Source organism: Gracilinanus agilis, chromosome 2, assembly GCF_016433145.1.
Source record: "Gracilinanus agilis isolate LMUSP501 chromosome 2, AgileGrace, whole genome shotgun sequence".
Lineage (NCBI taxonomy): Eukaryota > Metazoa > Chordata > Mammalia > Didelphimorphia > Didelphidae > Gracilinanus > Gracilinanus agilis.
The window spans coordinates 436,605,570-436,630,485 of record NC_058131.1 but is presented as its reverse complement, the minus strand read 5'-3'; the positions used below and the strand labels follow the sequence as shown (position 1 = coordinate 436,630,485).

The 24,916-nt window shown below is 34.2% G+C and overlaps 1 protein-coding gene across 2 annotated transcripts in view; it reads left to right on the top strand.

The window, feature by feature from the left end:
• The window catches only part of PACS2 (phosphofurin acidic cluster sorting protein 2), a 373,380-nt gene that overhangs the window by 315,008 nt on the left and 33,456 nt on the right, over positions 1-24,916 (top strand). For both annotated transcript variants that reach the window (XM_044664723.1, XM_044664722.1), the window contains exons 17-18: positions 7,544-7,654; positions 9,963-10,071. In XM_044664723.1, the coding sequence (XP_044520658.1) occupies positions 7,544-7,654; positions 9,963-10,071 (220 nt within the window). The remainder of the gene's footprint in view (positions 1-7,543; positions 7,655-9,962; positions 10,072-24,916) is intronic.

Below are 24,916 nucleotides of genomic sequence, written 5' to 3'. Positions count from 1 at the left end.
TGGCAGCCTCCACACTAAAAGACCGCAAGGCTTGGAATATGATATTCAGAAAGGCAAGAGAACTGGGTCTACAACCACGGATCACCTACCCATCAAAACTAACTATATACTTCAGGGGAAAGTTTGGGTATTCAACAAGATAGAAGATTTCCAAGTGTTTGCACAGAAAAGACCAGGACTGAATGGAAAGTTTGATATCCAAACACAAAAATCAAGAGAAACATGAAAAGGTATATGAGAAAGAGGAGAAAGAAAGAAAACTTGTATTTTTTAAATTTGCCTCTTTAAGGGCTTCAATAAGATCAAATTATCAGTATTCCTAACTGGAGAAATGCTATGTATAATTCTCTGTAAGGAACTCTATTCACTATTATAGTATTCACTATTATAGTAATTAGAAGAATTATTCATAGGGAGAGGTTGGAATACTAAAAGGTCTAGTGGGGGTGGGAAAGAGGGAGGTGAATAGTAGAGGACACCAAGAGAAACTTGAATGAATAAGAAAAATAGGATATTCTGTTACACACAAAGAGGACATGGGAAGGGGAAGGGATGAATGCTATTATAAGAAGTAGAGGTAGAGAGCATTAAGAGACAATATTTAAACCTTACTCTCAGTTTAATTAACCCTGAGAGGGAAGAGTAGCTTTATCCATTGGGATATAAAACTCTATCTAACCCTACTGAGAAAGTCAGAAGGGAATAACCAAGGGGAGGGGTGGGGTGTCAAAAAAGGTAGAGGAGTAGGAGGGGGAGGGAAGGAAGGCCTTAAAAATAAAAAGAGGGGAATAATAAGGAATGGGGTAGAAAGGGAAGTTAATCAAGGGAGGGGATAAGGGATACTGGCTTAAAGCAAACCACTGGTTTAAAAGGAAATAGTGTAAGAAGAAGGGGTAGAACTAGGAGAGGATACCAAAATGTCTGCAAATACACAACTGATAATTATAACTCTGAATTTAAATGGGATGAACTCCCTCATAAAAAGGAAGCAAATAGCAGAGTGGATTAGAAACCAAAATCCTACCATATGTTGTCTACAAGAAACACATATGACGTGGGTGGACATACACAAGTTTAAGGTAAAGGTCTTGAGCAAAATCCTTTGAGCCTCAAAGGAGAAAAAGAAGACAGGAGTGGCAATTATGATTTCTGACAAAACCAAAATAAAAATAGATATGATTCAAAAAGACAGGGAAGGTCATTACATCCTGATTAAAGTCAGTATAGACAATGAGGAAATAACATTGCTCAATATGTATGCACCAAATGGCATAGCAACCAGATTCGTAAAGGAGAAACTTGCAGATCTCAAGAAGGAAATAGATAGTAAAACCATACTAGTGGGAGATCTAAATATCCCTCCTTCAGATCTAGATAAATCAAACCAAAAAATAAATAAGAAAGAGGTAAGAGAGAAGAATGAAGACATAGAAAATTAGATTTAATATATATGTGGAGAAAAATAAATAGGAACAAAAAGGAATAGACCTTCTTTTCAGCTGCACATGGTACATTCACAAAGATTGACCATGTAATAGGGCATAGAAACATTGCAAACAAATGCAAAAGAGCAGAAATAATAAGTGTAACCTTCTCAGATCATAATGCAATAAAAATAATAATTAGACAGGAAAATCAAAAACCAATTAGAAATTAAACAATATGATTCTCCAAAACCAGCTAGTCAAAGAAGAAATCATAGAAACAATCAAAATTTCACTGAAGAGAATGACAATGAGGAGACATCCTACCAAACTCTGTGGGATGCAGCGAAGGCAGTACTCGGGGAATTTATATCCTTGAATGCATATATTAACAAATTAGGGAGGGCAGAGATTAATGAATTGGGCATGCAACTTGAAAAATTAGAAAGCGAGCAAATTAAAAATCCCCAGATGAAAACTAAAGTAGAAATACTAAAAATCAAGGGAGAAATTAATAAAATCAAAAGTAAAAGAACTATTGAATTAATAAGACTAAAAGCTAGTATTTTGAAAAAACAGATAAAATAGACAAAGTACTGGTCAATCTAATAAAAAAAAAGGAAAGAAGAAAACCAAATTGACAGTATCAAAGATGAAAAGGGAGGCCTCACCTCTAATGAAGGGGAAATTAAGGTAATCATTAAAAACTATTTTGCCCAATTATATGACAATAAATATAGCAATCTAGGAGATATGGATGAATATTTACAAAAATATAAATTGCCTAGATTAACAGCAGAAGAAATAGAATACCTAAATAATCCCATATCAGAAAAAGAAATTGAACAAGCCATCAAAGAACTCCCTAAGAAAAAATCGCCAGGGTCTGATGAATTCACAAGTGAATTCTGTCAGACATTCAAAGAACAACTAATCCCAATACTATACAAATTATTTGATATAATAAGCAAAGAAGGAGTCCTACCAAATTCCTTTTATGACACAAATATTGTACTGATTCCAAAGCCAGGTAGATCAAAAACAGAGGAAGAAAACTACAGACCAATTTCCTTAATGAATATAGATGCAAAAATCTTAAATAGAATATTAGCAAAGAGACTGCAGCAAGTGATCAAGAGGATCATCCACCATGAACAGGTGGGATTTATACCAGGAATGCAAGGATGGTTCAACATTAGGAAAACCATCCACATAATTGACCACATCAACTATCTAACAAACCAAAATCACATGATTATTTCAATAGATGCTGAAAAAATCTTTGACAAAATACAGCACCCGTTCCTATTGAAAACCCTGGAAAGTATAGGAATAGAAGGACCTTTCCTAAAAATAATAAACAGTATATACCTAAAACCATCAACAAGCATCATATGCAATGGGCATAAATTAGAAGAAGCCTTTCCAATAAGATCAGGAGTGAAACAAGAATGCCCATCGTCTCCTCTATTATTTAACATTGTACTAGAAACACTAGCAGTAGCAATTAGAGAAGAAAAAGAAATTGAGAGTATTAAAATAGGCAATGAGGAGACTAAGCTATTTGCAGATGATATGATGGTCTACTTAAAAAATCCTAGAGAATCAACTAAGAAGCTTTAGAAATAATCAACAACTTTAGCAAAGTTGCAGGATACAAAATAAATGCACATAAATCATCAGCATTTCTATATATTTCCAACACATTAGAGCAGCAAGAGATAGAAAGAGAAACACCATTTAAAATCACCCTAGACAATATAAAATACTTAGGAATCTATCTACCAAAACAAACACAGCAATTATACGAAAACAACTACAAAACACTTTCCAAACAATTAAAACTAGATCTAAACAATTGGAAAAATATTGATTGCTCATGGGTAGGACAAACTAACATAATAAAAATGACCATTCTACCCAAATTAATTTACCTATTTAGTCCCATACCTATCAAACTACCAAAAAACTTTTTTTACTGAATTAGGAAAAACTATCACAAAGTTCATCTGGAATAACAAAAGATCAAGAATATCAAGGGAGATAATGAAAAAAAAATGTGAAGGAACAGGGCCTAGCAGTACCAGATATTAAACTGTTCTATAAAGCAGCGGTCATCCAAACGGTATGGTACTGGCTAAGAGACAGAAGGGAGGATCAGTGGAATAGACTTGGCGTAAGTGACATCAGCAAGACAGTGTATGATAAACCCAAAGAGCACAACTTTTGGGACAAAAATTCACTATTTGACAAAAACTACTGGGAAATTTGGAAAACAATATGGGAGAGATTAGGTTTAGATCAACATAGATAAACATTAGGTTTAGATCAACACCCTACACCAAAATAAATTCAGAATGGGTGAATGACTCTGAATAGAAGAGGAAAATTATAAATAAGTTAAGGGAACATAGAATAGTTTACTTTTCAGATCTCTGGGAAAGGAAAGATTTTAAAATCAAGCAAGAGTTAGAGAAAATTACAAAATGTAAAATAAATGATTTTGATTTTATCAAACTAAAAAGCTTTTATACAAACAAAAATACCGTAGCCAAAATCAGAAGGGAAACAATAAATTGGGAAAAAATCTTTATAACAAAAAACTCTGACAGGGGTCTAATTACTCAAATATATAAGGAGTTAAACCAATTGTATAAAAAAATCAAGCCATTCCCCATGATAAATGGGCAAGAGACTTGAATAGGCAATTTTCAGATAAAGAAATCAAAAGTATCAATAAGCACATGAGAAAGTGTTCTAAATCTCTAATAATTAGAGAAATGTAAATCAAAACAACTCTGAGGTATCACCTCACACCAAGCAGATTGGCTAAAATGAAAGAAGGGTAGAGTAATGAATGCTGGAGGGGATGTGGCAAAACTGGGACATTAATGCATTGCTGGTGGAGTTGTGAACTGATCCAACCATTCTGGCTGGCAATTTGGAACTACGCTCAAAGAGCTATAAAAGATTGCCTGTCCTTTGATCCAGCCATACCATTATGGGGTTTTTACCCCAAAGAGATCATAGATAAACAGACTTGTAAGAAAATATTTTTAGCTGCTCTTTTTGTGGTGGCAAAAAACTGGAAAATGAGGGTATGAACTTCAATTGGGGAATGGCTGAACAAATTGTGGTATATGCTGGTGATGGAATACTATTGTGCTCAAAGGAATAATAAACTGGAGGAATTACATGTGAACTGGAAAGACCTCCAGGAATTGATGCAGAGTGAAAGGAGCAGAGCCAGAAGAACATTGTACATAGAGACCAATACACTATGGTAAAATAGAATGTAATGAACATCTGTACTAGCAGCAATGCAATGACCCAGGACAATTCCAAGAGACTTGTGGAAAAGAAAGCTACCCACATTCAGTGGAAGAACTCCAGGAGTGGAAACAGAAGAAAAACAACTGCTTGAACACATGGGTTGAGGCGGACATGATTGGGGATGTAGACTTGAAACTACCACTCCAATCAACAATTTGGAAATAGGTCTTGATCAATGACACATGTTAAAACCAGTGGAAATACGCATCAGCCATGGGGGGAGTGGGGAGCTCGGGGGGTGAAAGGGAAAGTAAGAGCATGAATCATGTAACCATGTTAACTTTTCTAAAAAATAAATATTAATATATGTTAAAAAAAGCTGAGTGACCTTGGGTTAATAACATTTCGTTTTGCATGTTTTCCGAGTAATAAATTACTTTACCATTTGATAATGCAAAAAAAAAAAAAGATTCCTCTGGCAGATGTAAAGAAATATCACCAGTTTCAGTATATTGGATTGTTGCTAGGAATTTACATAGAAAATCTCTGCCTAAAAGATTCATGGGCCATTCAGGTATACAGAGAAATGCATGTTCCACAGATAGGGGTCCAAGAGTTATCATTTTTGGTTGTAACTTAGCTACTCTCTGCGGTTTGCTTTTAGCACCAACAACTTCTATTTTACCAACAGCTCTACAATTCTCAGGAAAACTTTGCAAAACTGATTTACTGGTTCCTGTATCAACCAGAAAGTCATAGATATGATCTCCAGTAGTTACAGACAGACACATGTGGTTCTGTGCTATTAGGAGTTTGGAATGTTTCCAACACTGGGGCTAAAACAGTAACATCAGAACATAGCTCAGCTATTTCCGGTTCATCCAATTTAAAATCATCTTGAATTACAGAATTTTCCCAGGATTTTGCACCTTTAACACTTTCCTCTGATTTTGCTCTACTCTCATTAGTCCTTTTCACCTCTATTTTGGTATCATTATCCCTATTTACAATCAATTTATCCTTATTCAGATTACAATTTCCATTATTCTCCATAATTACACAATCACTAGAATTTCCAACACTATTTACAACATAATTTTCCTTTTTCTCACAATTATTTACAACACTAATTAAGCTATTATCAACACCAAATAAATTATTATCAATACTAAAATTATTACCAATACTACTTAAATTATCATTGATTCAAATTACTATCAACACTGATTAAATTATCACCATCGTTAATTAAATTACTATTAACCAATCAAATTATTATTAATTCTAATTACACCATTAACATTATTCACAATTCCATTATCATTTTCCTTAATACACATAATCTCTTCAACATTTAATTCATTCCCATCCACTTGACTTAAAACTTCTGAACTTTTGGTATACCTTCATAATGAAGCTGTCCCTCCATTCTGATTACCATTATTACTATTCCCTGCAACAACCTGACTATACTTAGGTCTTTCTCCAGTTCTCATCCAATCATGCATTACATTCATACTAGGGGCATGCAAGTTTTGACAGCATGCATTCTGGCATACGAAACCATTTTGCTTACCATATCCATAATTATTGTTATTATTACTATTTCAATTATTTCTCCTATTATTGTTGTTATAACTATAATTCTTATTGTTGCTTTACGTAAACTGTCCCTTAAATCTGCATTCACAAACAAAAGGCCCAATTCAGTTACATAAGAAGCATCTCTTAGGCCCTTGGTACCTATTATTATTGCCATTATTATTTCTATAGATGGTATTCTTTCAGTCTGCTGGTTGTACTGCTCTTAGTGCTGCTACCACTTTTATCTCTCCTATTTCCTTTTCCTTTGCTCTATTGTTAGCCTCCTTTAGTTGTTCATGCAGGCTTTCTATGATCGTATCTTTATCTTCTATTGATCTATGTTTCCTGAGCAAATACATACATAGCCTTCTGTTTCAGTTCATCCAGTGATAGTATTTCCCAGTCAGGACAGTAGTGGAAAAGCTTCCTGACATTGGGGACCTAATTATTTACAAATATCCTCTTAACATGGGATATTGTACTATCCTCTTGAATGTCGAGACCTAAATGTGTCTCTGCAGCCTCTAACACTCTATCAAGAAATGATGCAGGTGTTTCTTGACCTGTCTGCCTAGTCTGCTCAAACTTTCCCCAAGCATTTGGCTGATGGGAATTGTTCTCCATGACCTTCAACACTGATTTCCATGCCTGTTTTAAAAGTCTATAATTGGCAATAGAGTTCAGATCTAGTTCTCTACAATTCTCTGGCCACAGAGTCAAACCCTGTGTTGTTCTTGTGTCTGCCAAAAATTTGTCCCTTTCTCTCTCAGGACTTTGCCTAATAAAAAATGAAAATCATTAAAATCCAGATCATGCATCTTGGTCACAGTTCGGAGCTCTTTTACCACTTTATTTGGTTCGTCAAAAAAGGTTGGAATTCTGCATTTAATGGCTGCTATATCCTCTGCCTTAAATTGCGTATGTTGTTTCAGATGGAATATATCATTTTTCATTATAATCGGGACATCTCATAAAGGCAACAATGTAACTGGTTCTTTATTGTTGTACAAAGAAGCATTTTGTTCTTTCTCTAATTTGGTTCCATTATCTGGGAATTAGAAATTTTATAGGAAAGTCTTTCTTCAGGAATTGAAGATGAACAAAATGACCATGAGTACATAATAAGCTATCCTGAACAATCACAGTATTAGGTGTGCTAAGAAAATAGCCAGTTTAATCCCTGTTTCTTTACAAATATTATAAATATGAAGTCTGTATATCATATTCATTAAGTTACTCTTAGTTCACTTTCTTTGCTGTAGGTTCTCATCCAGTGGCTAAATATCTTGGTTCTGTCGATCACCGGTATAACAACTTCTTCCAGGATTTGGCATGGAGGGATTTGTTCAGTAAACTTGAAGCACATACTACTGGTAAGAAATTATTTCCATATCACACTCGGATGTAGCAAATGATATGAATTTTATATATTTATAAAAGTGCAAAACAATAGGAAATTATTAAAGACAGTTCTGTAAATCCTTACATAAAGTACATAAAGATTTCCCTCTAGACTTTCAATCTTTTTTCCTATATTTCTGTTTCTTCAGTAGCACATCTTCTCTCACATATACTAGCTGACCATCAGAATATTATCACAAAATCCTACCTTTGATAACATCTACCCAAAAGCCTTTTAGTAACACTTTAAAGCTAGTCATTGAAATTGCTTTCTCCACATTTACCTTAATTGCTGAATCTGATTATATGATTGTCTGCAATGTGATCTTTCATGATTTTTCCACCTCCATACCTTTGTATTGGTTATCCCCTAAGAAAATGCATTTTCTTCTTACCTCTTTAAGTATATAAAATTACCCTCTTCCTTCATTGCTCTGCTCAAGCACCTTTTCTAAAGAAAATGTTTCTTAATCTCCCCTCTATTACTAGTGCCCTCCCGCCCTAACTACCTTGTATAGGTTTTGTATTTATCCAGTATGTGCTCATCTATACATGTTATTTCCCTCAGTAAGTCTGAAAGCAAGAATTGTTTAATTTTTGTCTTCGTATTCCTAACATCTGATGCAATGTCAGATACAAAATAGATGCTATAATAAACATTCATTAAGAGCCTTCTGTATGTCAGTCTCTAAGGGCAAAGGATAGAAAGAAAAGCAAGTGTTCAAGGATCTTGCTTTTTTAATGAGAGAAGACAGTAAACAAAAGGAAACTGAAAAGGAGACGCTCAATGGGGCAGAGTGAGGATTAAGGGAAAGTAGCCAGCACAGAAGTATAAGGGATAAGTCCAGCATAGTGCAGCTGGGTAAGATATGAAGAAATAGCTGGCTTCAGTGCTCTCCATTAGTGGAAGTCCCTAAAAGGAACTCTGCACCCTCCAATCAGGAGAGGGAGTTCAGGAGCAGAGAGTACTAATGAACTGCGAATACTAGTACTGAAGTGATATTCCGAGAAGAAGTTCCTGGGACACAACTGAAATGTTCAGAAAAATGTTTATTGATTAGTTAGTTGAGAAGTAAACATTAATTTGATTGCCAAAGACAGGAATTTCCTATAAACAAAATCTATAAACTCCTATTGAAGTTACACCTTTTTATGAAAGCATCCCCAATCCTTGCCCTCAATCAGCCACTACTCTGAATTTCCACTGGTTATCTTATTTTCCCACTAATACTAATAATCATACTTTTAGATCCAGACATCTAGCAACATTGGTCTACTTGGTGTTCTACAAACAAGATACTTCATCTCTCAACTCCAGGCATTTTCTCTGCCTATATATACCTCATGCCTGGAATGCTCTCCCTCTTCCACTCTGACTGACTTCTGGTTCTTTTAAGCCCCAACTAAAATCCCACCTCCCTAATCCATCTTACGTCCCATGCCTTCCCTCTGATAATTATTTCCTATATATCCTCTATATGTATATATAGTCGGGCCTCATTTTATGTGACTAATACATCCCAAGACCCTCTGTATAAGTTGGAAATCACACGTAATAGCAAACCTCATTATTTAGTAAGTATTTGTTATACAAACATACCTAAGCACTTTACAACTTTTCTTAGGCTTATCAGAACTACCAGCATTCACTATTCTTGTACTTTGGGTCCATTATTAATTACTAAATAGCATTAATGAAACAAAGAGAAGCACTACTCTCACATAGATGTGACTTTTTTAATTTTAAAATTTTTTATTTAATTAATTAATTTAGAGCATTTTTCCATGGTTATAGGGTTCATTTTCTATAACTCCCCTTCTCCCACCCCCTCCCATAGCCGACGCACAATTCCCCTGGGTTTTACATGTGATAGATGTGACTTGTTATAAGTGAAAACTCCAGACAGAGACTAATGTCATAGCTAATATTTAGTGCAAAACAATTCAATATGAGAATGAACAAAATTGGAAAAACTGCTGCAGACTTTATGCCACTTAGAAAATAGCACAGATTTAACATATAATTAATCTTTATTTTACATTTTTTCTGCCTTTATCTTTTTTGAATTGTCAATCACTTATACCTGAATTTGTGTGTGCTGACTTTGCATAAAACAAGCACCTACTGTAAACTCTTTAAGGACAGAGACTACTATATCTTTTTTTGTATTCCTAGCATTTATCATACTAGGAACTATTGAATTGAATATTCATTTAAATTTTGTGCAATTTTACTGAGAAATGATCCTGATTGTCTTAATCTTTTTCATTCTCTTGCAGTTCAGGAAACCCCAGATATTGTATCCAGAATCACACAGTACATTGCAGGGGCTAACTGTGCCCATCAGTTACCGATTGCAGAAGCTATGTTGACATATAAGCAAAAGAGGTAAAATCTATTACTATCCTAACTCTAGAAGTGGCAGCATGATGAAAAAAAAATTCAGTGAAATATATGTAAATAAAATACAAAACCTGTGGCTGATACAAAATAGTAAACTTCCTTTGGGCTGACTTTTTCTTTTATAGAACACTTTCAAGAAAATGTGTCCTAAGCTCAAACTCACCTAGTGTTATGGCACATAAACTAGTGTATAAATTACTTGATACAAGGCAAAATAATTTAAAAGTATTGATTTATACAATAAATCAATTTTTGATTTATTGAAACCTTACAATGATTTATTTATACAAATTTTATTTATACAAACCATACAGTGATTGATTTATACAAGAAACCTTACAGTTTTTTACATTTTAAAAAGTCTTGTATTATGTAATGCCCTTGAATTTATAAGATTTTGACAGTCTTTAATTTTTCATCATGAAATGATATTTATATCACATTGAATATTATGTAACTTTAACAAACAATCCATTTTTCCAAATCTAGTCTTGATTATAACCCATCAGTTTTCAGTTGGACTGAAATTATATAAGTTCTCAAGCTATTAAAATATGTTTATCTCCTTCTTTTAAGTTTATCTCCTCCTTTTCTCTTCTTCACTGCTCATGATTTATGACATAGTCCAAGATTTTATTATAGTATTCCATCTTCATTTGGGAATTTCTTTAATTCTGTAACTATACTATCCCTCAGGATATCATTATATTTACCATTTTCTTCAGTGAGAATAATAATTTCAGACCCATTGAATGTAAAAAAATATCCCCAGAACATTGAGATGAATGCTGTGTACTATCTGATGAAGAATCATAGATATAGGGATATTTGGGCTTCTTCTGACATTGTCATTTTGGTGCAGCCTTAAATACAAAAATGATTTCCATTAGTAAAAATTAGCTTTTTTTTCTATTTTCACTACTCTAGTCTTTCAGTTATTTTGCTTGTGACAAGTGTTTTTCTCTATTTAACCAATAATAATGGTTAACATCTGTTTTTTAAACTTTTTTTTAACTTAATATCCTTCTAACTATAAGAGCCCTAGGATGCACTATAGATGATCAATAACAACTCTTTCACATGCTAGTTCCTCTGAAAGTCTTTTTTTGTTTGTTTTCTGAAGATTAATGTGGCTGTTTCAGAAAAATAAAATTTCACTTAATAGTGTTAATTTATTCATTTTTACCTGCACTTTTTTTTGCAACAGAATTATTGTTTGTCCTGAGTTATTTGCACACAATTGTACACATATTTCAGAGGAAAATTAGAACCTACACATACAGAAAGGCAAGATTCTTTGCCCTTTTGTTTCTCAGTTATCATTGGGAGATCAAGCTCCCCAAAGATCCTTATAATTGAATGAATTGATAATTTTTTAGAAGTTGTGTGTGTTTCAGAAAAGCTGTTTGAGTACTATTTTCATGATTAGAGAAATCTAGTAACCATATCAGAGCTTTCCTTATACTGACATCACAACAGGAAAAAGTTCTTTGGATTCACTTTACTTCTTCTGAAAATCAACATAAAAGAAAATGACAAAGAAAAACTTATCTTGACCATCTTTACTATATTTATAGGGCTCAATAATAAAGCTAAATCTTGTTCTTTTCCCCTTTACCTTAAATAGATGGACAAAGGTTTATATATTATCCTAAATGACATTTCTTTTCCCATCACTGTATAAGGCAAATATTAAGAGAAACGTTTTATGGGAATCAAATGATGAAGGCTCTTTATGACCTAAAATCCAGCTCAAGGATCCTCCTCCCTTCCTCCAAAAGAGCTCCCTTTCATTATGTCTTTTAAAAGGTAATTTCACCTACCCCATATCATTAAAAAGCAAAGCCCTTGGGGCAGTGAGGTGATGCAGTAGATTGAGAGCCAATCCTAGAGATGGGAGGTCCTGGTTTCAAATCTAGCCACAGATACTTCCTAATTTTTTGAACCGGAGTAAGTCATTTAACCCCCATTTCCTAGCTCTTACTGCTTTTCTGCCTTAGAACCAAGATAATATACAGTATTGATTTTAAGAAGGGAGGTAAGGGTAAAAAAAAAAAAAAAAAGCAAAGCCCTTCACAGTGGTTCTGCCACTTGGTCCCCAAACTGTTCTGTGAAGGAACTGTCCAGATTATCCTTTGGTGAAAGAATTCCTGCCATTTAAAGGAGGACATAAACCATTTCCCTGATTTGTTGTCAGAATCTTCTGAGAGGACATGAATCTTAAGTCCTGGGCAACCGCACACATAATTGTAACTGATGGTCAGCTATATCCAAAAGTAGTCTATCTTAGGTAAATCCTTCTAAAGGCTAGTTGCAGTGAATGGCTAGAGTGTAGAGCCCTCCCCCTTTTTGAAGTAGTGCTGATTTATCAAGGACATGGCCTCTGGGGAACAGAGCATCCAACCCCAACATACCCAACTTGGGGTGTGATGCTGAAGCTAATATCCATTTCAGCTTTCTATAATGTCAGCTACCTGAAGATAATGGGCATTGGAAAGTCCAGTAAATGTGATGCTATTGGGCCCAATGTCAGAACTTTTCAGTAGAATGATTTGATTAGAACCAGTGGTAGAAGGGAGCCCATAGGGAAGAATGATGTTCTGTGAACGTCTTGCTAATAGTGGCTAAAACTGGTTTGATACCACTGAAATTCTCTCTTCCAATTCTGCTTACCATAACAAGTTGGATCTACAGAGGGTAACTGGCTACTGTTCTCATGTTTTTTGGAGTACCCTTGAGGGATCGAAGGATTTTTTCTCTAGTACCATGACCCTATAGCTGTGTGTTTTCCCATTTGTTATTAATTGATAGCAACTAGCCAGCCAGAATTCATTATCTCTATGTGTGATGTTGCTTTCTGCCAGATTCCTTTTAGAGTGCTGAAGCTGCCTTTCATGAAAATATCTAATTTGTCTTCAATGTGTATCTCAGTTCATGATGAGATAGATATATCACTCAACTGCTATTCCAAGGACACTTACTATCACTAGTGAGAAGTCTTATCTTCCAACCTTTTAGACAGGAATGAAGAAAAAAAGAAGACTCTTTCTCCTCCTTCCTTGCCAAGTCAAATAAGCCCCTGAACTTTCTTTTTAGTCTGTTCAGGGAACTAGTGTTAACAGCTTATTAGAGACTATATCTGGAATCATTCACATTCTCAGATAGTGTTTTTCTTTTTTTCTCCTTTTTTAAAAATAAAAAAAGCTTTTTATGTTTTTTTTACATTACCATAATTGTTCCCATTATGTCTGACCCTTTCCCCTCCCAGAAAGTCATCCTATTTAACAAGTAATATTTTTAGAGAAAAAATTTGCATACCTGATCAGTATATTTTAAAAGTCTGAAAATATGTGCAATGTACAGCATATGTAGACCTCTCACTTCTGCAAATCAGTGGAGTGAGGATGTCTTCCTATATCTTGCCTTCTTTCAAGTCATGCTTATTCTTTGTTATTTTGCAACATTTACTTATGATTTTTTTTCTGGTTCTTTTCATTTGCATTATTGTAATCATTGTGCATCATTTTTATGGCATACTTCCTTCACTCTGTATCAGTTTCCATAGCTTTTTTCTTGCTTCTTTGTATTCTTGACATTTGTCATTTCTAATGCTAAAATAATGTCCATTAAATTTATGTACCACAATGTAGTGGGCATCTACTTTGTTTCCATCATCACCAGTTTATATAGTGTGAGTAAACCTCAGAATTGTCCTGATTTTCATTTTTATACTATTAGTGATTTGAAGCATTCTTATATGGTTATTAATAGTTTTTTTTCCCTTCATGGTTTCATTTTGGAACAGCAATGCTTTTGACACATAAGTATGCTTCTCACATACTTCTCACATACTCATAACCTAGGTTAACCTAGAAAATCCGAACTTAAGTAGATGAAACCAGATTTAGCTGGTGTCCCCACATTTAACTTTGTTCTCTCTGAATTGAGTACTAGATTTTGTGCCATAAATATGTATTTTATTGCTTTCTTATGTTATATTTATAATTTTGCCTTTTTAAAGACTATCTACTGTAAGATATGTGTAAAAGTTCCAAATTGTTCAGGTCCAAATTATACAAAACAAACTAAAGATTTTGTTAGTGTGGGAAAGTCAACCTTTCTTCAAGAGTCGTTCAGGCCCACAGAGTATACCGAAAATGAAAAAAAAAACAAAACACTAAGAATTGACAAGCTATTACTTTGAAACAACTTAATCACAGAAAACATAGGCTTCTTGAAGTTGAAAGGCTATGAGAAGACCAGTTGGTTTTTTTGTTTGTTTGTTTGTTTGTTTTTTAATTTTAAACAGCTGCTCATCATTCCTATGAAAATAACACTTATAACAAATAAAGCAATTTAGTCTCTGGTTCTAGAGATTGGAAAAAGGTAATTTTTACTGATGAAATTCAACTTTTCCTTCAAGATTATACCAAAATTAAATGTTGTCAGAAGCCCAGGTATTCCCAAAAGATCCGGTGATTAGATCTGTAAAATGTCTTCTCCAAAAATGTTTTGAGGATTTTTTTAATTCCACTGGGTCTGGAACCCTTGTTATATTATTATAAGCTTTGATAAATATTTTGATTTACTATGTAGCAGAATAATACCAGAATTATAATAATTCCCAAATGGTGGTGGAATATTGTTAAACCATGTCATATGTTATGAAAAGTTAGGAAATGATCCCAAGAAAAGATAAACATACTTTAATACTTGAAAACTCATATAATTTAAACACTATTGAAAACATATGGACTATAATCAAGGCTAGATATGAAAAAAGGTACTATCCAATGTGATAAAATTTTATGGTGAAGATTGAAAAGTATGTCAGAGTTTTGTAAATTCAGTTCTAAATTGTGCAAAAAAGATAAAGTGAAAGACATGTTACACATTTTTTAAATGTTAAAGATGTAAAAAATTTAATGTTCCTATAAATCAATACATTTTTATTATTTTCCTTCATCCCAATTATTCCATACTACTTTATGTGGTTCTCCCCTCAAAAAAACTACGGTTTGGTCAGAGGAGTAAGAGTTACCTAGATACATGAAAATAACAACATCTAACATTTACATACCTCTTTATGGTTTGCAAAATACTTTGCATATGTTGTGTCATTGATTAATGAAAAACATTGACAGGCTTATTTAAGGATTGCTTTCAGGTCAGAAGACAAACTTCTAATTTCCAGGAAAGTTAGATTATTTCTTCTTATGCAGAATGATGAGAAAAATGGCATGCTGGTATATCTCTGAGAAATTCTGTTGGATAAGCATTCTAGGTAGTAATTTAAAGGGCCCTTTTAAAAAGTAGCCTAAAACAGACTATATTGTCTCTTAATTGACGAGTTGCTTTCTCTGGTAAGTGTAATAACATGTGTGTTTTTTTCTTTTGGTGGCTTTCTGAAAAGGAAAAAGAACTTTCATTTTGATTTTACCTTAAGGTATTAATCTAAGTTCACTCTCCCCCATATTTTTTGTGCTTTCCCCAGGCTGGTCTTTTAAGTCTTGTTTAGCAGTTTCTGCAGGTTGGGATACTTAATTTCTACTTTGCATTCCAAATTAAGTTTTTTTGCCTTGGTGCCCCCAATACTTTTGCCCCCCAGGAACTACATTTTACCTCTTTTTTAGAGTAATGAACATTTTGCTCTCAACTTAATTTCAAGCTTTGATTTCACTGGTTTTAAATTATAAAAATGGAAGTATGTATAATATGTAACATGTGTACGTTAGTTTGGGAAAGGTGTAAAATATAGTTTTGCATATGATCCTATTGTATATACATAAGAAATTAAAAGGAAAGATTACATAGTATTTTGTTACTTTAAATTGTGCCTTTACAGAGCTACAATATAAATTAATTAGCACGTCAACTTGTCATATTTCTGCCCTCCTCCATATTCTAAACCATAAGAAGCAGCTTGCAAAAAAGAGCAATTTACAAAAATTTTGAATTCATTCTACTTGGAAAACTAATTTGGGGATCTCTGGAACCCCAGAATTCAGACTTAATACTGTTGGAATTTTACAGTAAAATATCCTTTTGCCTTTACATCAGGCTTGTTTGGAATCAGAAAACAAAGAAATCTACTATTTTATTTTTTCCCCAGAAGAAAATAGTTTGAGTTCAGCTCTAGGCTCCAAAGTTCTACCACAAATAAAGCCTTGATATTCCTAACCTACAATGACATCTAAGTATTTCTTTTAGGTGAGCTGGAAAGTTTTGATAGAAGTGGAGAGTGGTAGGGTAGAGTATGTGTCTTAGACACACAGCCAGATAGAGCTCTATGTAATGATAATGCCCAGTTTAATGAAAACAAAAAACAAACCAATCTTTTACCTACAGTGGAAGCAAATGAAATAAAAAATAGAAGAGAATTAGAAAATCCTAATCTGGAGGATGAACTCTTAAAAGGCCTGGGCATGGATTGAATAACTTCACTTCCCTAGTTCTTAGTTCATAAATGAACCTCTTATAAATGAGGCTTCTTGCATTTGCACTGCTCTTTTTTCTCTCCTTTCCTTTCTCTCACACTGTTTACACTATGAATGATGAATTAAGAGCATTCTTCTGTACCATTTTGTGATGTCACTTCTGCCCTACTTTTTCCTTAGTTTGTTTTTTCCCTCCCTTAACTAATTTGAGGTCTGGTCTAAAATTGAAAATTTGATTTACTCTTACTTTAGCATAATAAACCATTCCCTAAGTGGATCGTATATTTTAAAATATCACGTAACTCTAAAATCTTTAAGCAGAAAGTATAACAAATTAAACCTAATTTTCATCTATCTAGCATTCTTGCCCCCATTGTTCCCAGGTCATTATTTTTTCCCCCTAGGGCCATGTGTTTTTGGAGAAGAACTTCCTGGAAGTGGTTTCTCTTTTAAAATTTAAAAGATTTAAAAATAGAGAGGCAACCTTGGTATCCCTACATTTGCTCTGATAAACAAGCCTTTATTTCCCTGGGGAAAAGACCAGTCATGGTGTGCACCTATCCGTGTATTTTTTTCTGAGCTTCCTGGAGTTTTGTACCAACCAAAACTATATAGAACTTTTAAAAACCTGTTCTCTCCTAATAGTTCTCAAATCAATACTGATAACCAAATCTGACTTGTATTATTTCCTCTCCTTTCTCTTTGTTTGGTATGACAAAAGGCCTGAAGCATGTACTGCTTGTGAACATGCTGTGTATCATGTGAAAGCTTTTTCTTAGCCTTTCTTGTTAAGTTTGATCAAAAAATATTATTCAGTGGGGAGAAGACTGGGCTTTAGGAAGAAAACAAATGAATGTATTTCCCCCCCACCCCTATTTCTCATGTTTTACACTGGGTGACACATTGTGACAAGTGGAATTTATGGGCACTGAGTCACATAATTCTCAAATGCTAGCCTGGTAGGTAGCCATGAGATGTATAAACTGGAAGAGAAACTCACTTGTGCTGTTTTGTTGAACATTCTTAGGTCTTAATGTGCAAGATGTTTGCCCCCTCCTGCCATCAGCAAGATTATCCATAAAGACAAATAAATCTCAAAGAGCATGTAAACCACAGCCTCACTGCAGGACCTGTTTTCATAAGAAGACAGCAGAAACAGGAAAATAAGCCCCCTTTCTGAAAGTAATGCTTTCTTTTTTGAGGAGAAAAACTAATTCTGACATTTGTACTGAATTGCCAATGTTAGGAGTGTAATAATGAATATGGCAATTCTTTCATTATCTAAAGTAAGGATTTATTATGCATACCCAACTTTAGCACAGCATGAGCATTGTTTTGCTTTTGTGTCCTCAGAGAATGAAATAGAAAATATTACAATTAAATATTATAATTATTTAATAATATTACAGCAATTAAAGCAGTTTATCATGAGACATTTGGGTAGTTCATTCTTTTTTCAAATATCCAATATTAAAGCTTCACAGAGCAAAGGAATCTATAAAAATTTCAAGAAAGAAGAAATACTTATCTATATTGATGTGTTAATATTCTATTAGTTATATTCTAGATCTTAAAGGTAAAACAATAAAATTGTCTTGTTACTGGTTATAAGAAAAAATGTCTACTAAAGAGATTAGTAAGTAGTCATCTTAGAAAAGATAGGAAACATAATAATGATTCATGTCAAATTTCTCAAGCTACAAATGCCATCTCTTAAGCCTACAGGAAATAAGGAACCAGACCAGGATAATTAATACTTTTCCTTCAGATGTTCAAGAAAACACTAAGATACTTATTTCCTGAATTCCCTAGCTAGTAAGCATAGACAATCAATAGATCTGTGATCACATTTTTGTGAATACTCTCCCAACAATGGCAATGGAAATTCATTCATGCCCTCTTATCCTATACAACTTAAAAAAGAACTCTGTCCCCTTTTCTGCCAGTCTTACTCCATCACTATAGAGGTATAGGGAAACTGCAGGGGACTGAAATTCATTTATTTCTTTATTTCTTGGGTTATAATGTCTAAAGAATTCATCATCAAGTGGCCAGCCTACTAGTGAGCCTTTCCATTCCTAGTTAGGCTGGTCCTTGGAAATCAAATATAGACTATTGTGAGACCATACCCAGTCTTTTCATGTTGATAAAATCTACCAGAATTTTGTTTCCTACCTGAGTAGCCTTTAAGAATGCAGAAATTACCTCTTCACCACAGTGAACCATTAGTATAGGACTTGGTGGAAATGACCCTTAGTTCAGAAAGGCTATGCTTCTACAGTGCAAGCTTTGACAATTTCTATTATGCTAAAAAGTCTGAGTATGGTCTCAGAAACAAACTTATCAACTTTTCTAGGATCAGTCTAGCTAATTACTGACCACTTAGGCAATAAATTCTTTTAGGAAGCAATGTAAGTACAGTAAGTCCTCTATACCCTCCTTTCACTTCTATGAGTAGCAAAAAAGGGGAACCAACTTTAACAATTTTACTTTGAAGAAATTCCCAATCTATATTTTAAAATAATAATTTACAGAATATCAGTAGCTTTATTATCTCATTATCTCACTAACTGAGGTAATTCCTTTTATATTCCTCCATATAAATATTTTCTTCAAGGACAAAATAACCTTGAAGAAATTCATTTTTAGTCTTGATGCTCCTATGCTTTATGTCACAGATAACTCTGTACTTTATCTGACTTTCTAAAGTAACACTAATTCATGCTTTGCTGTCAACCAATCTCAGACTTGGTTTTATTCATTTTAAATTGTAAAAAAATGGAAATCTGTGTGATATTACTAAAAGTTAGGAGAGGGCTGGTGTTAGAAAATAGTTTTGAGAAGATAATCATATTAAAATAAGAAATCAAAAGAAAAGATTACAGTCTTCTGTCATCTTTTAGTTGTGCCTGCCCAGAGCTGCTATTTAAATTGAAAAAGAATACAACCACTGGCTTTATTTCTATCCTCAATATTTTAAACCATAGAGAGGATACATAGATAGATCAATCAATCAAACTTTAGATCATCTTCACAAAACTTTTGTTTATTTGTGTAAAAGCACTAGAGAGTGATATTTTCTATAACATCTTACTTGGAAAACATAGTTTTGTTCAGCCTGGCAGAAATCTAGATAAGATTACAGCTAATGTTTGAGTCCCTTTTCTGAATAAGGAAAAAAGTGTTACACAATTTAGAATTTGAAAGGCATAGAATCTCCATATCTAAATGATCTTGCTAATCATATCAATAATAGCATCTTGTAAGGTCTCTGATCATTCATAAGGTATGGTATAGGACTTGGATCTGTTCACTGGTGGAGGAAGCTAATAGGTGAGAAAACGCCCTCTATCAATTCAAGTAGCAAATTATATTCTTGGAGAGTTGCATAGAGCCCTGAGAAGTTAAATAATTTGCCCAGGGTTGCACAATATCAGAGCTGGGACATGGACTCAGATTTTCTTGACTCCCAAGGCCAATTTTTATCCACTCTGTTACTCCTGTCACCCATTGTAATTCAAAATCCTTTATTATAGCTTCTGGATGTTGTCTGCATGAACTTTAAGGTGCAGCTTGGCTTTTGAAATTTGAGCAACTTCCCTCATATTTTGGTGTATTCTTCATATTTAATATTCACCATACTAAATATGTTGTTATTCTCTCTTTTTTCTGTGCCTTGCTCAGGAGAGAAATCTTAATAAAGAAAATGTTACTGCTACAATAGTTTATACTATGAATTGAATTCATATTAGTTTCAACCACAAATGATACCAGTTTGAGAGCTGGAGGAGTGAGAAGGAAATGGTGATTCAGAGGGAACACGACCTTCCAAAATATTTGCCATATCCTAACATTAACTCTTTTTAAAAAAAAACAACTTACCTTCTGTCTTAGAATTAATACTAAGTTTCAGTTCCAAGATAGAAAAATGATATGAGCTAAGCAATGGGGGTTAAATTAAGAAGCTAGGTAAGCAAGGGTCCATCCGAATCCAGGACTTACTTTCTCTAAGCCTGGCTCTCTATCCACTTAGTTACCAACCTGTCCTCCTAACATTGATTCTTGGTTTTGGAATACTCAAAACATTTGCAAATATGATCACCTGACATTTTGTATCTGTGGCCAAGAAATCGTCTAGTAATGGAATTTCCCTGCAATTACTAGATATGGTAATTGTTGAAGTAGAAAGGAAAAACCTAGTTCGCTACTTAAAATTCAAGATGATGTGTGCTGTAGAAAATGGTGTAAAAACAAAAACCAAAAATATAAGAATCTTCCCCACCTTATCCAAAAACATGTGAGAAATAGGCAGATAAATGAAGTGGAAAGAATGTGAGTTGTTTAGATATTTTATCCAAAAGTGTTTTTCTTTCTTTCTTTTATTATAATAATGACAAGTTTTTATGTGTTTTGCTTGGCAGCCCAAGGGCCCATTGTCTATTTTGGAGTTTTGATCTCTCTATGATCTCATGACATAATGCTAAAAATATCATGTTTGTCCTCTTATAATATGTCATCATGGTGTGGAGTTGACATTGGGTAGTGTAGGAGTGACATTTTTTAAAAAATTCAATCCCAGGAGAGCACAGTCCTACTAACCTACAAATAGCTTTGAGTATGGGCTCAGTCTCTGTGATCTAAAGACCAGTCTAGCCAAGGTCAAAGATAATTATCACCACAAGATGATGAATTTCTTTGGCTACATCAACTCATGAAATGACCTTTAGGCATTTACAGTCTGAGTTAGGAGGAGAACTTTTACCATTGAAACCAAAGACCTTTTGAATCAAGTATTTTAAATTTCAAAATTAAATAAAAAGTGACCTCTTTAGGCAAGAGGACATTGAAATGCTTAGAGATGATAAAAGAATTATCTCTTTTATTTTTCCTGTTTTTTCTTTTTTAAGTAACTAACTGTTACCAGATTTCCCTGAGTGAAACCATTTACATTTTCCAAAAAGAACTCTCCATCAACAAAGGTTAAAATGTCCAAGTTATATTATTGAATGAAATGTCCCATTTTACTGCCCTCTTGTCCAAGTGCAGCAATAAGGATATTCAAAGTAGAAATGGATAATTTGTCTTGTCTCAAATCCTTTATTCAGGAGGACATTTACATCAATAACTATGTATACAGGTTGCCAATATAAAATCCTTTAATGTGCAGAAGTAGATTCATAATCCTTTTAAAATTTTAAACTTAGGATATTGAAGAGTTTTCTTAGACCACCAAGGTCTATTAATTAACTAATTAATAGTTGATTAAAATTAAAAATATTATATTAAATAATATAAATGAAATTTTCAAATGACTAGTATTGCAAATAATGAACTTAAAATTAATCAGGCAAATTTCATTTCAAATTAGCTACCCTTTGAGGGCTTATTATTTCTGCATGTAGCCTTAAGATTTTTTTTAATTTTTTTGGTAACATTTCAAATGAGAAGTGCTCTACTTTGGAAGCCCTTGCTCTTGTTTTTAGCACTGAGGTTTACATAGGTTATTAATCAGAAATATTCTTGCAGTTTTTTGCCTTTCCAGAAGAGATAGGAAAAGAGTGTAACTATCTTACTCTTGGTATCCTTCATTGTTGAGCAGGCTAGAGATGTGCAGGTGGAATTTACCAGCCAAAATGATAGTTATTGCTGCCTAATTGAGAGAATTAGTCATATAACGATCTTGCTTAGCACATATAAAAGAAATAATGTGAGGAAGATTTGGACTGTCATAATTAACATCCTCCAAATCTTCATTATGGCATGAAGTGATTGTGTTTTTTCAAATGATCTGCCTGCATAGCTACTCTGATCAATCCTTCTAAGTTGGGAAGACTTCAGGCATGGGTACAATGTTGTACCTATTTTAAAGCCTAACCAAGTTTCAAGATGCATATCACATAAGGTATTTTTCAGTAATTTTCAGGGTGTTGGATTTTTTGGCTGTAATAACTTTCAAAACTCATCTGCTAAATTGTAGCTACAGAGGGCCCATAATGAAGAAATTGCAAATCCTTAAAAGGAATCTAAAAATCATAGATGTCATCACAGAATCAAAAAATTTTAACATTAGAAGGGACATCAGTAGTCATTTTTTCCAAGCCATGTCCAAAGAAATTCTCCTCTATAATACCCCCAACAAGTAGTTATTCAGCCTCTTTTTGACATCTCCAATGAAAATTAACTCACTACTGCCTGAGAGGGTGCCTTTCTACTTTTGGACATTTTTGCTTGGTAGGAAATTTTTCCTGAAATATAGTCTAAATTTGCTTCTGAATAACTTCTTGGTCCTGTCCTTAGGAGCCAAATAAAAGCTTAATCCCTCTTTCACATAGGAACCCTTCAAATATTTGAAGCCAGCTATCATGTTCTCCTTGAGTCTATTCTTCTTCAAGCTGGACATCCACAGTTCTTTCAACCAGTCTTCATATAGAATGGACTTAAGACCCTTCATCAATCTGGTTGCCCTCTTCTGGATACTCTGCAGCTTATCAATGCCCTTCTGAAACTATGGCACCAATAATTTTTAAAAAACTACTGCAGATGTAAACCTCAAGAACTCCCAGATATTTTTCAGATTGTTTTCTAATCATGCCTTCTGTAATAGGCAACTTCTGGGAAGAAGATGGAGACCTACTTGAGAGATAGTCAGTTATAGGATTTAGAATTTATCCAGATGGCATGAGCCAAGGGCCAAAGACAGTTGCTACCACCACTATAAAAGCCCAGGGGGAGAACTCTTCAGGGTCTCAGTTTTGAGAAGAAGCAGATCCTGGGTGGTGTGGGTGGGTAGGCCTATAGACCTGCACTCCAGCATCTGTACCTTATTGCCTCAAGTAATCAATTCACCTATTTATTGCTGATTAGGGCTGAGAGATATACATCAAACATCTGTCAAGAAGAAGAAGATCATAAGCCCTCCTCTCACCTGGTCTAAGCCACGGGCGGGCCTGACCAGGGTCTGTGAGGGAGAAGAACCTCTCCAGCCAGCTGCCAACTTGCCAGAGCTTACTCCAGCTCCCATTAGATTAGCATAGCCATCCCCAACACCACTTTCCTTATCCTGAATCTTACCCCTTTGAGTTTAGTAGTATTTAAGCCTTAAACAAAGTTAAGTGAAGACTGGTGTCATTCTAAAAGACAACCTAAGAGATACCTCCAAGGGGGAAGGAAATAGTTGTGTGAATCGAAGTCAACCATGTTAATCCAACCTTATCAATTATTATCCTTATCATAAACCTTATCCATCAACCCAACCCCAAGCCTAGTAACCCGAGGAGCTGTGTGGATCAATACAGTTTCTCATTTCACTTTAACTTGGGCATTGTTTGTGGGTTCAAGTGCTTAGCTGAGCTGAACATTCATAAGCACTGGTGGTTAAAAGCAATACTTTGGTGGCCATTCAGGTATCCCTCTCCTTACTCAGCTTAGATCCATATACCATCTAGGATCTTGGGCCAGCTTCATCAGGCCCATCTTACTCAAGCACCATACCACTCTGTATATAACACTTCCATATATTGTTATTTGTGAAGCTGATTTTTTGAAACCCAAATATAAGACTTTACCTTTATCTCTACTGAATCACATCTTCAATCGAGACCAGTAGTACTCTTTCTTGTCATATGTTTTTAAATCCTGTGATATTTATTCCTCCCTGTTTTGTCATCTACAAATTTGATGAGCCTACTATTTGTACCTTTGACCAAGTCTTTGATAAAAAACCATTAAAATAGATAATACCAACTCCAGATCTTAAGGTCTCTGAAAACCTCCTCTCTTTTTGACATTGAACCATTAATGGTTAATCTTTCAACCAGTTCTTTATCTAATTGTAATTTCACATAATTCTATATCTCTCTATCTTTTCCACAAGGATAGGGTGAGATATTTCCCAGGAACTGAAGTTATTGGGCTCTTTTTTTTTTGAAAATCAGATCATTTGCCCTTCTCTAGTGCTGCAATACTCCTGTTCTCCATGACCTTTCAGCTACCATTGACAATTAAGTGTCTAAGCAGTTATTTTCAACAGTTCTTTCAAACCCTGAGAATATTCTTCAGATTACTTAAATGTATCAAAGGCAACTAGGTTCTTACATGCCTCCTATTCTGGAGATTATTCCCTATTAGATCTTTGCATTCTCGTTTCTTTTGCTTTCTTTCATTTCTGCAAGTCATTCACTTTGGTGAAGAAAACAGGAACAAAATATGAAGTGGTTTATCTCCTCCCACTTATCATCCCCATTGCCTTTTCTTCTTTTGTTTCTTATCTTTCTCCAATATAAGTGTTTAATATATGTTTGTCTTTTTCACCTTTCCCCACCAGCATCATCACATTTGAAACTGCTAGTACTTCTGACAGTACTTTTATAGAACTATGCTGCACTGATCCTCTG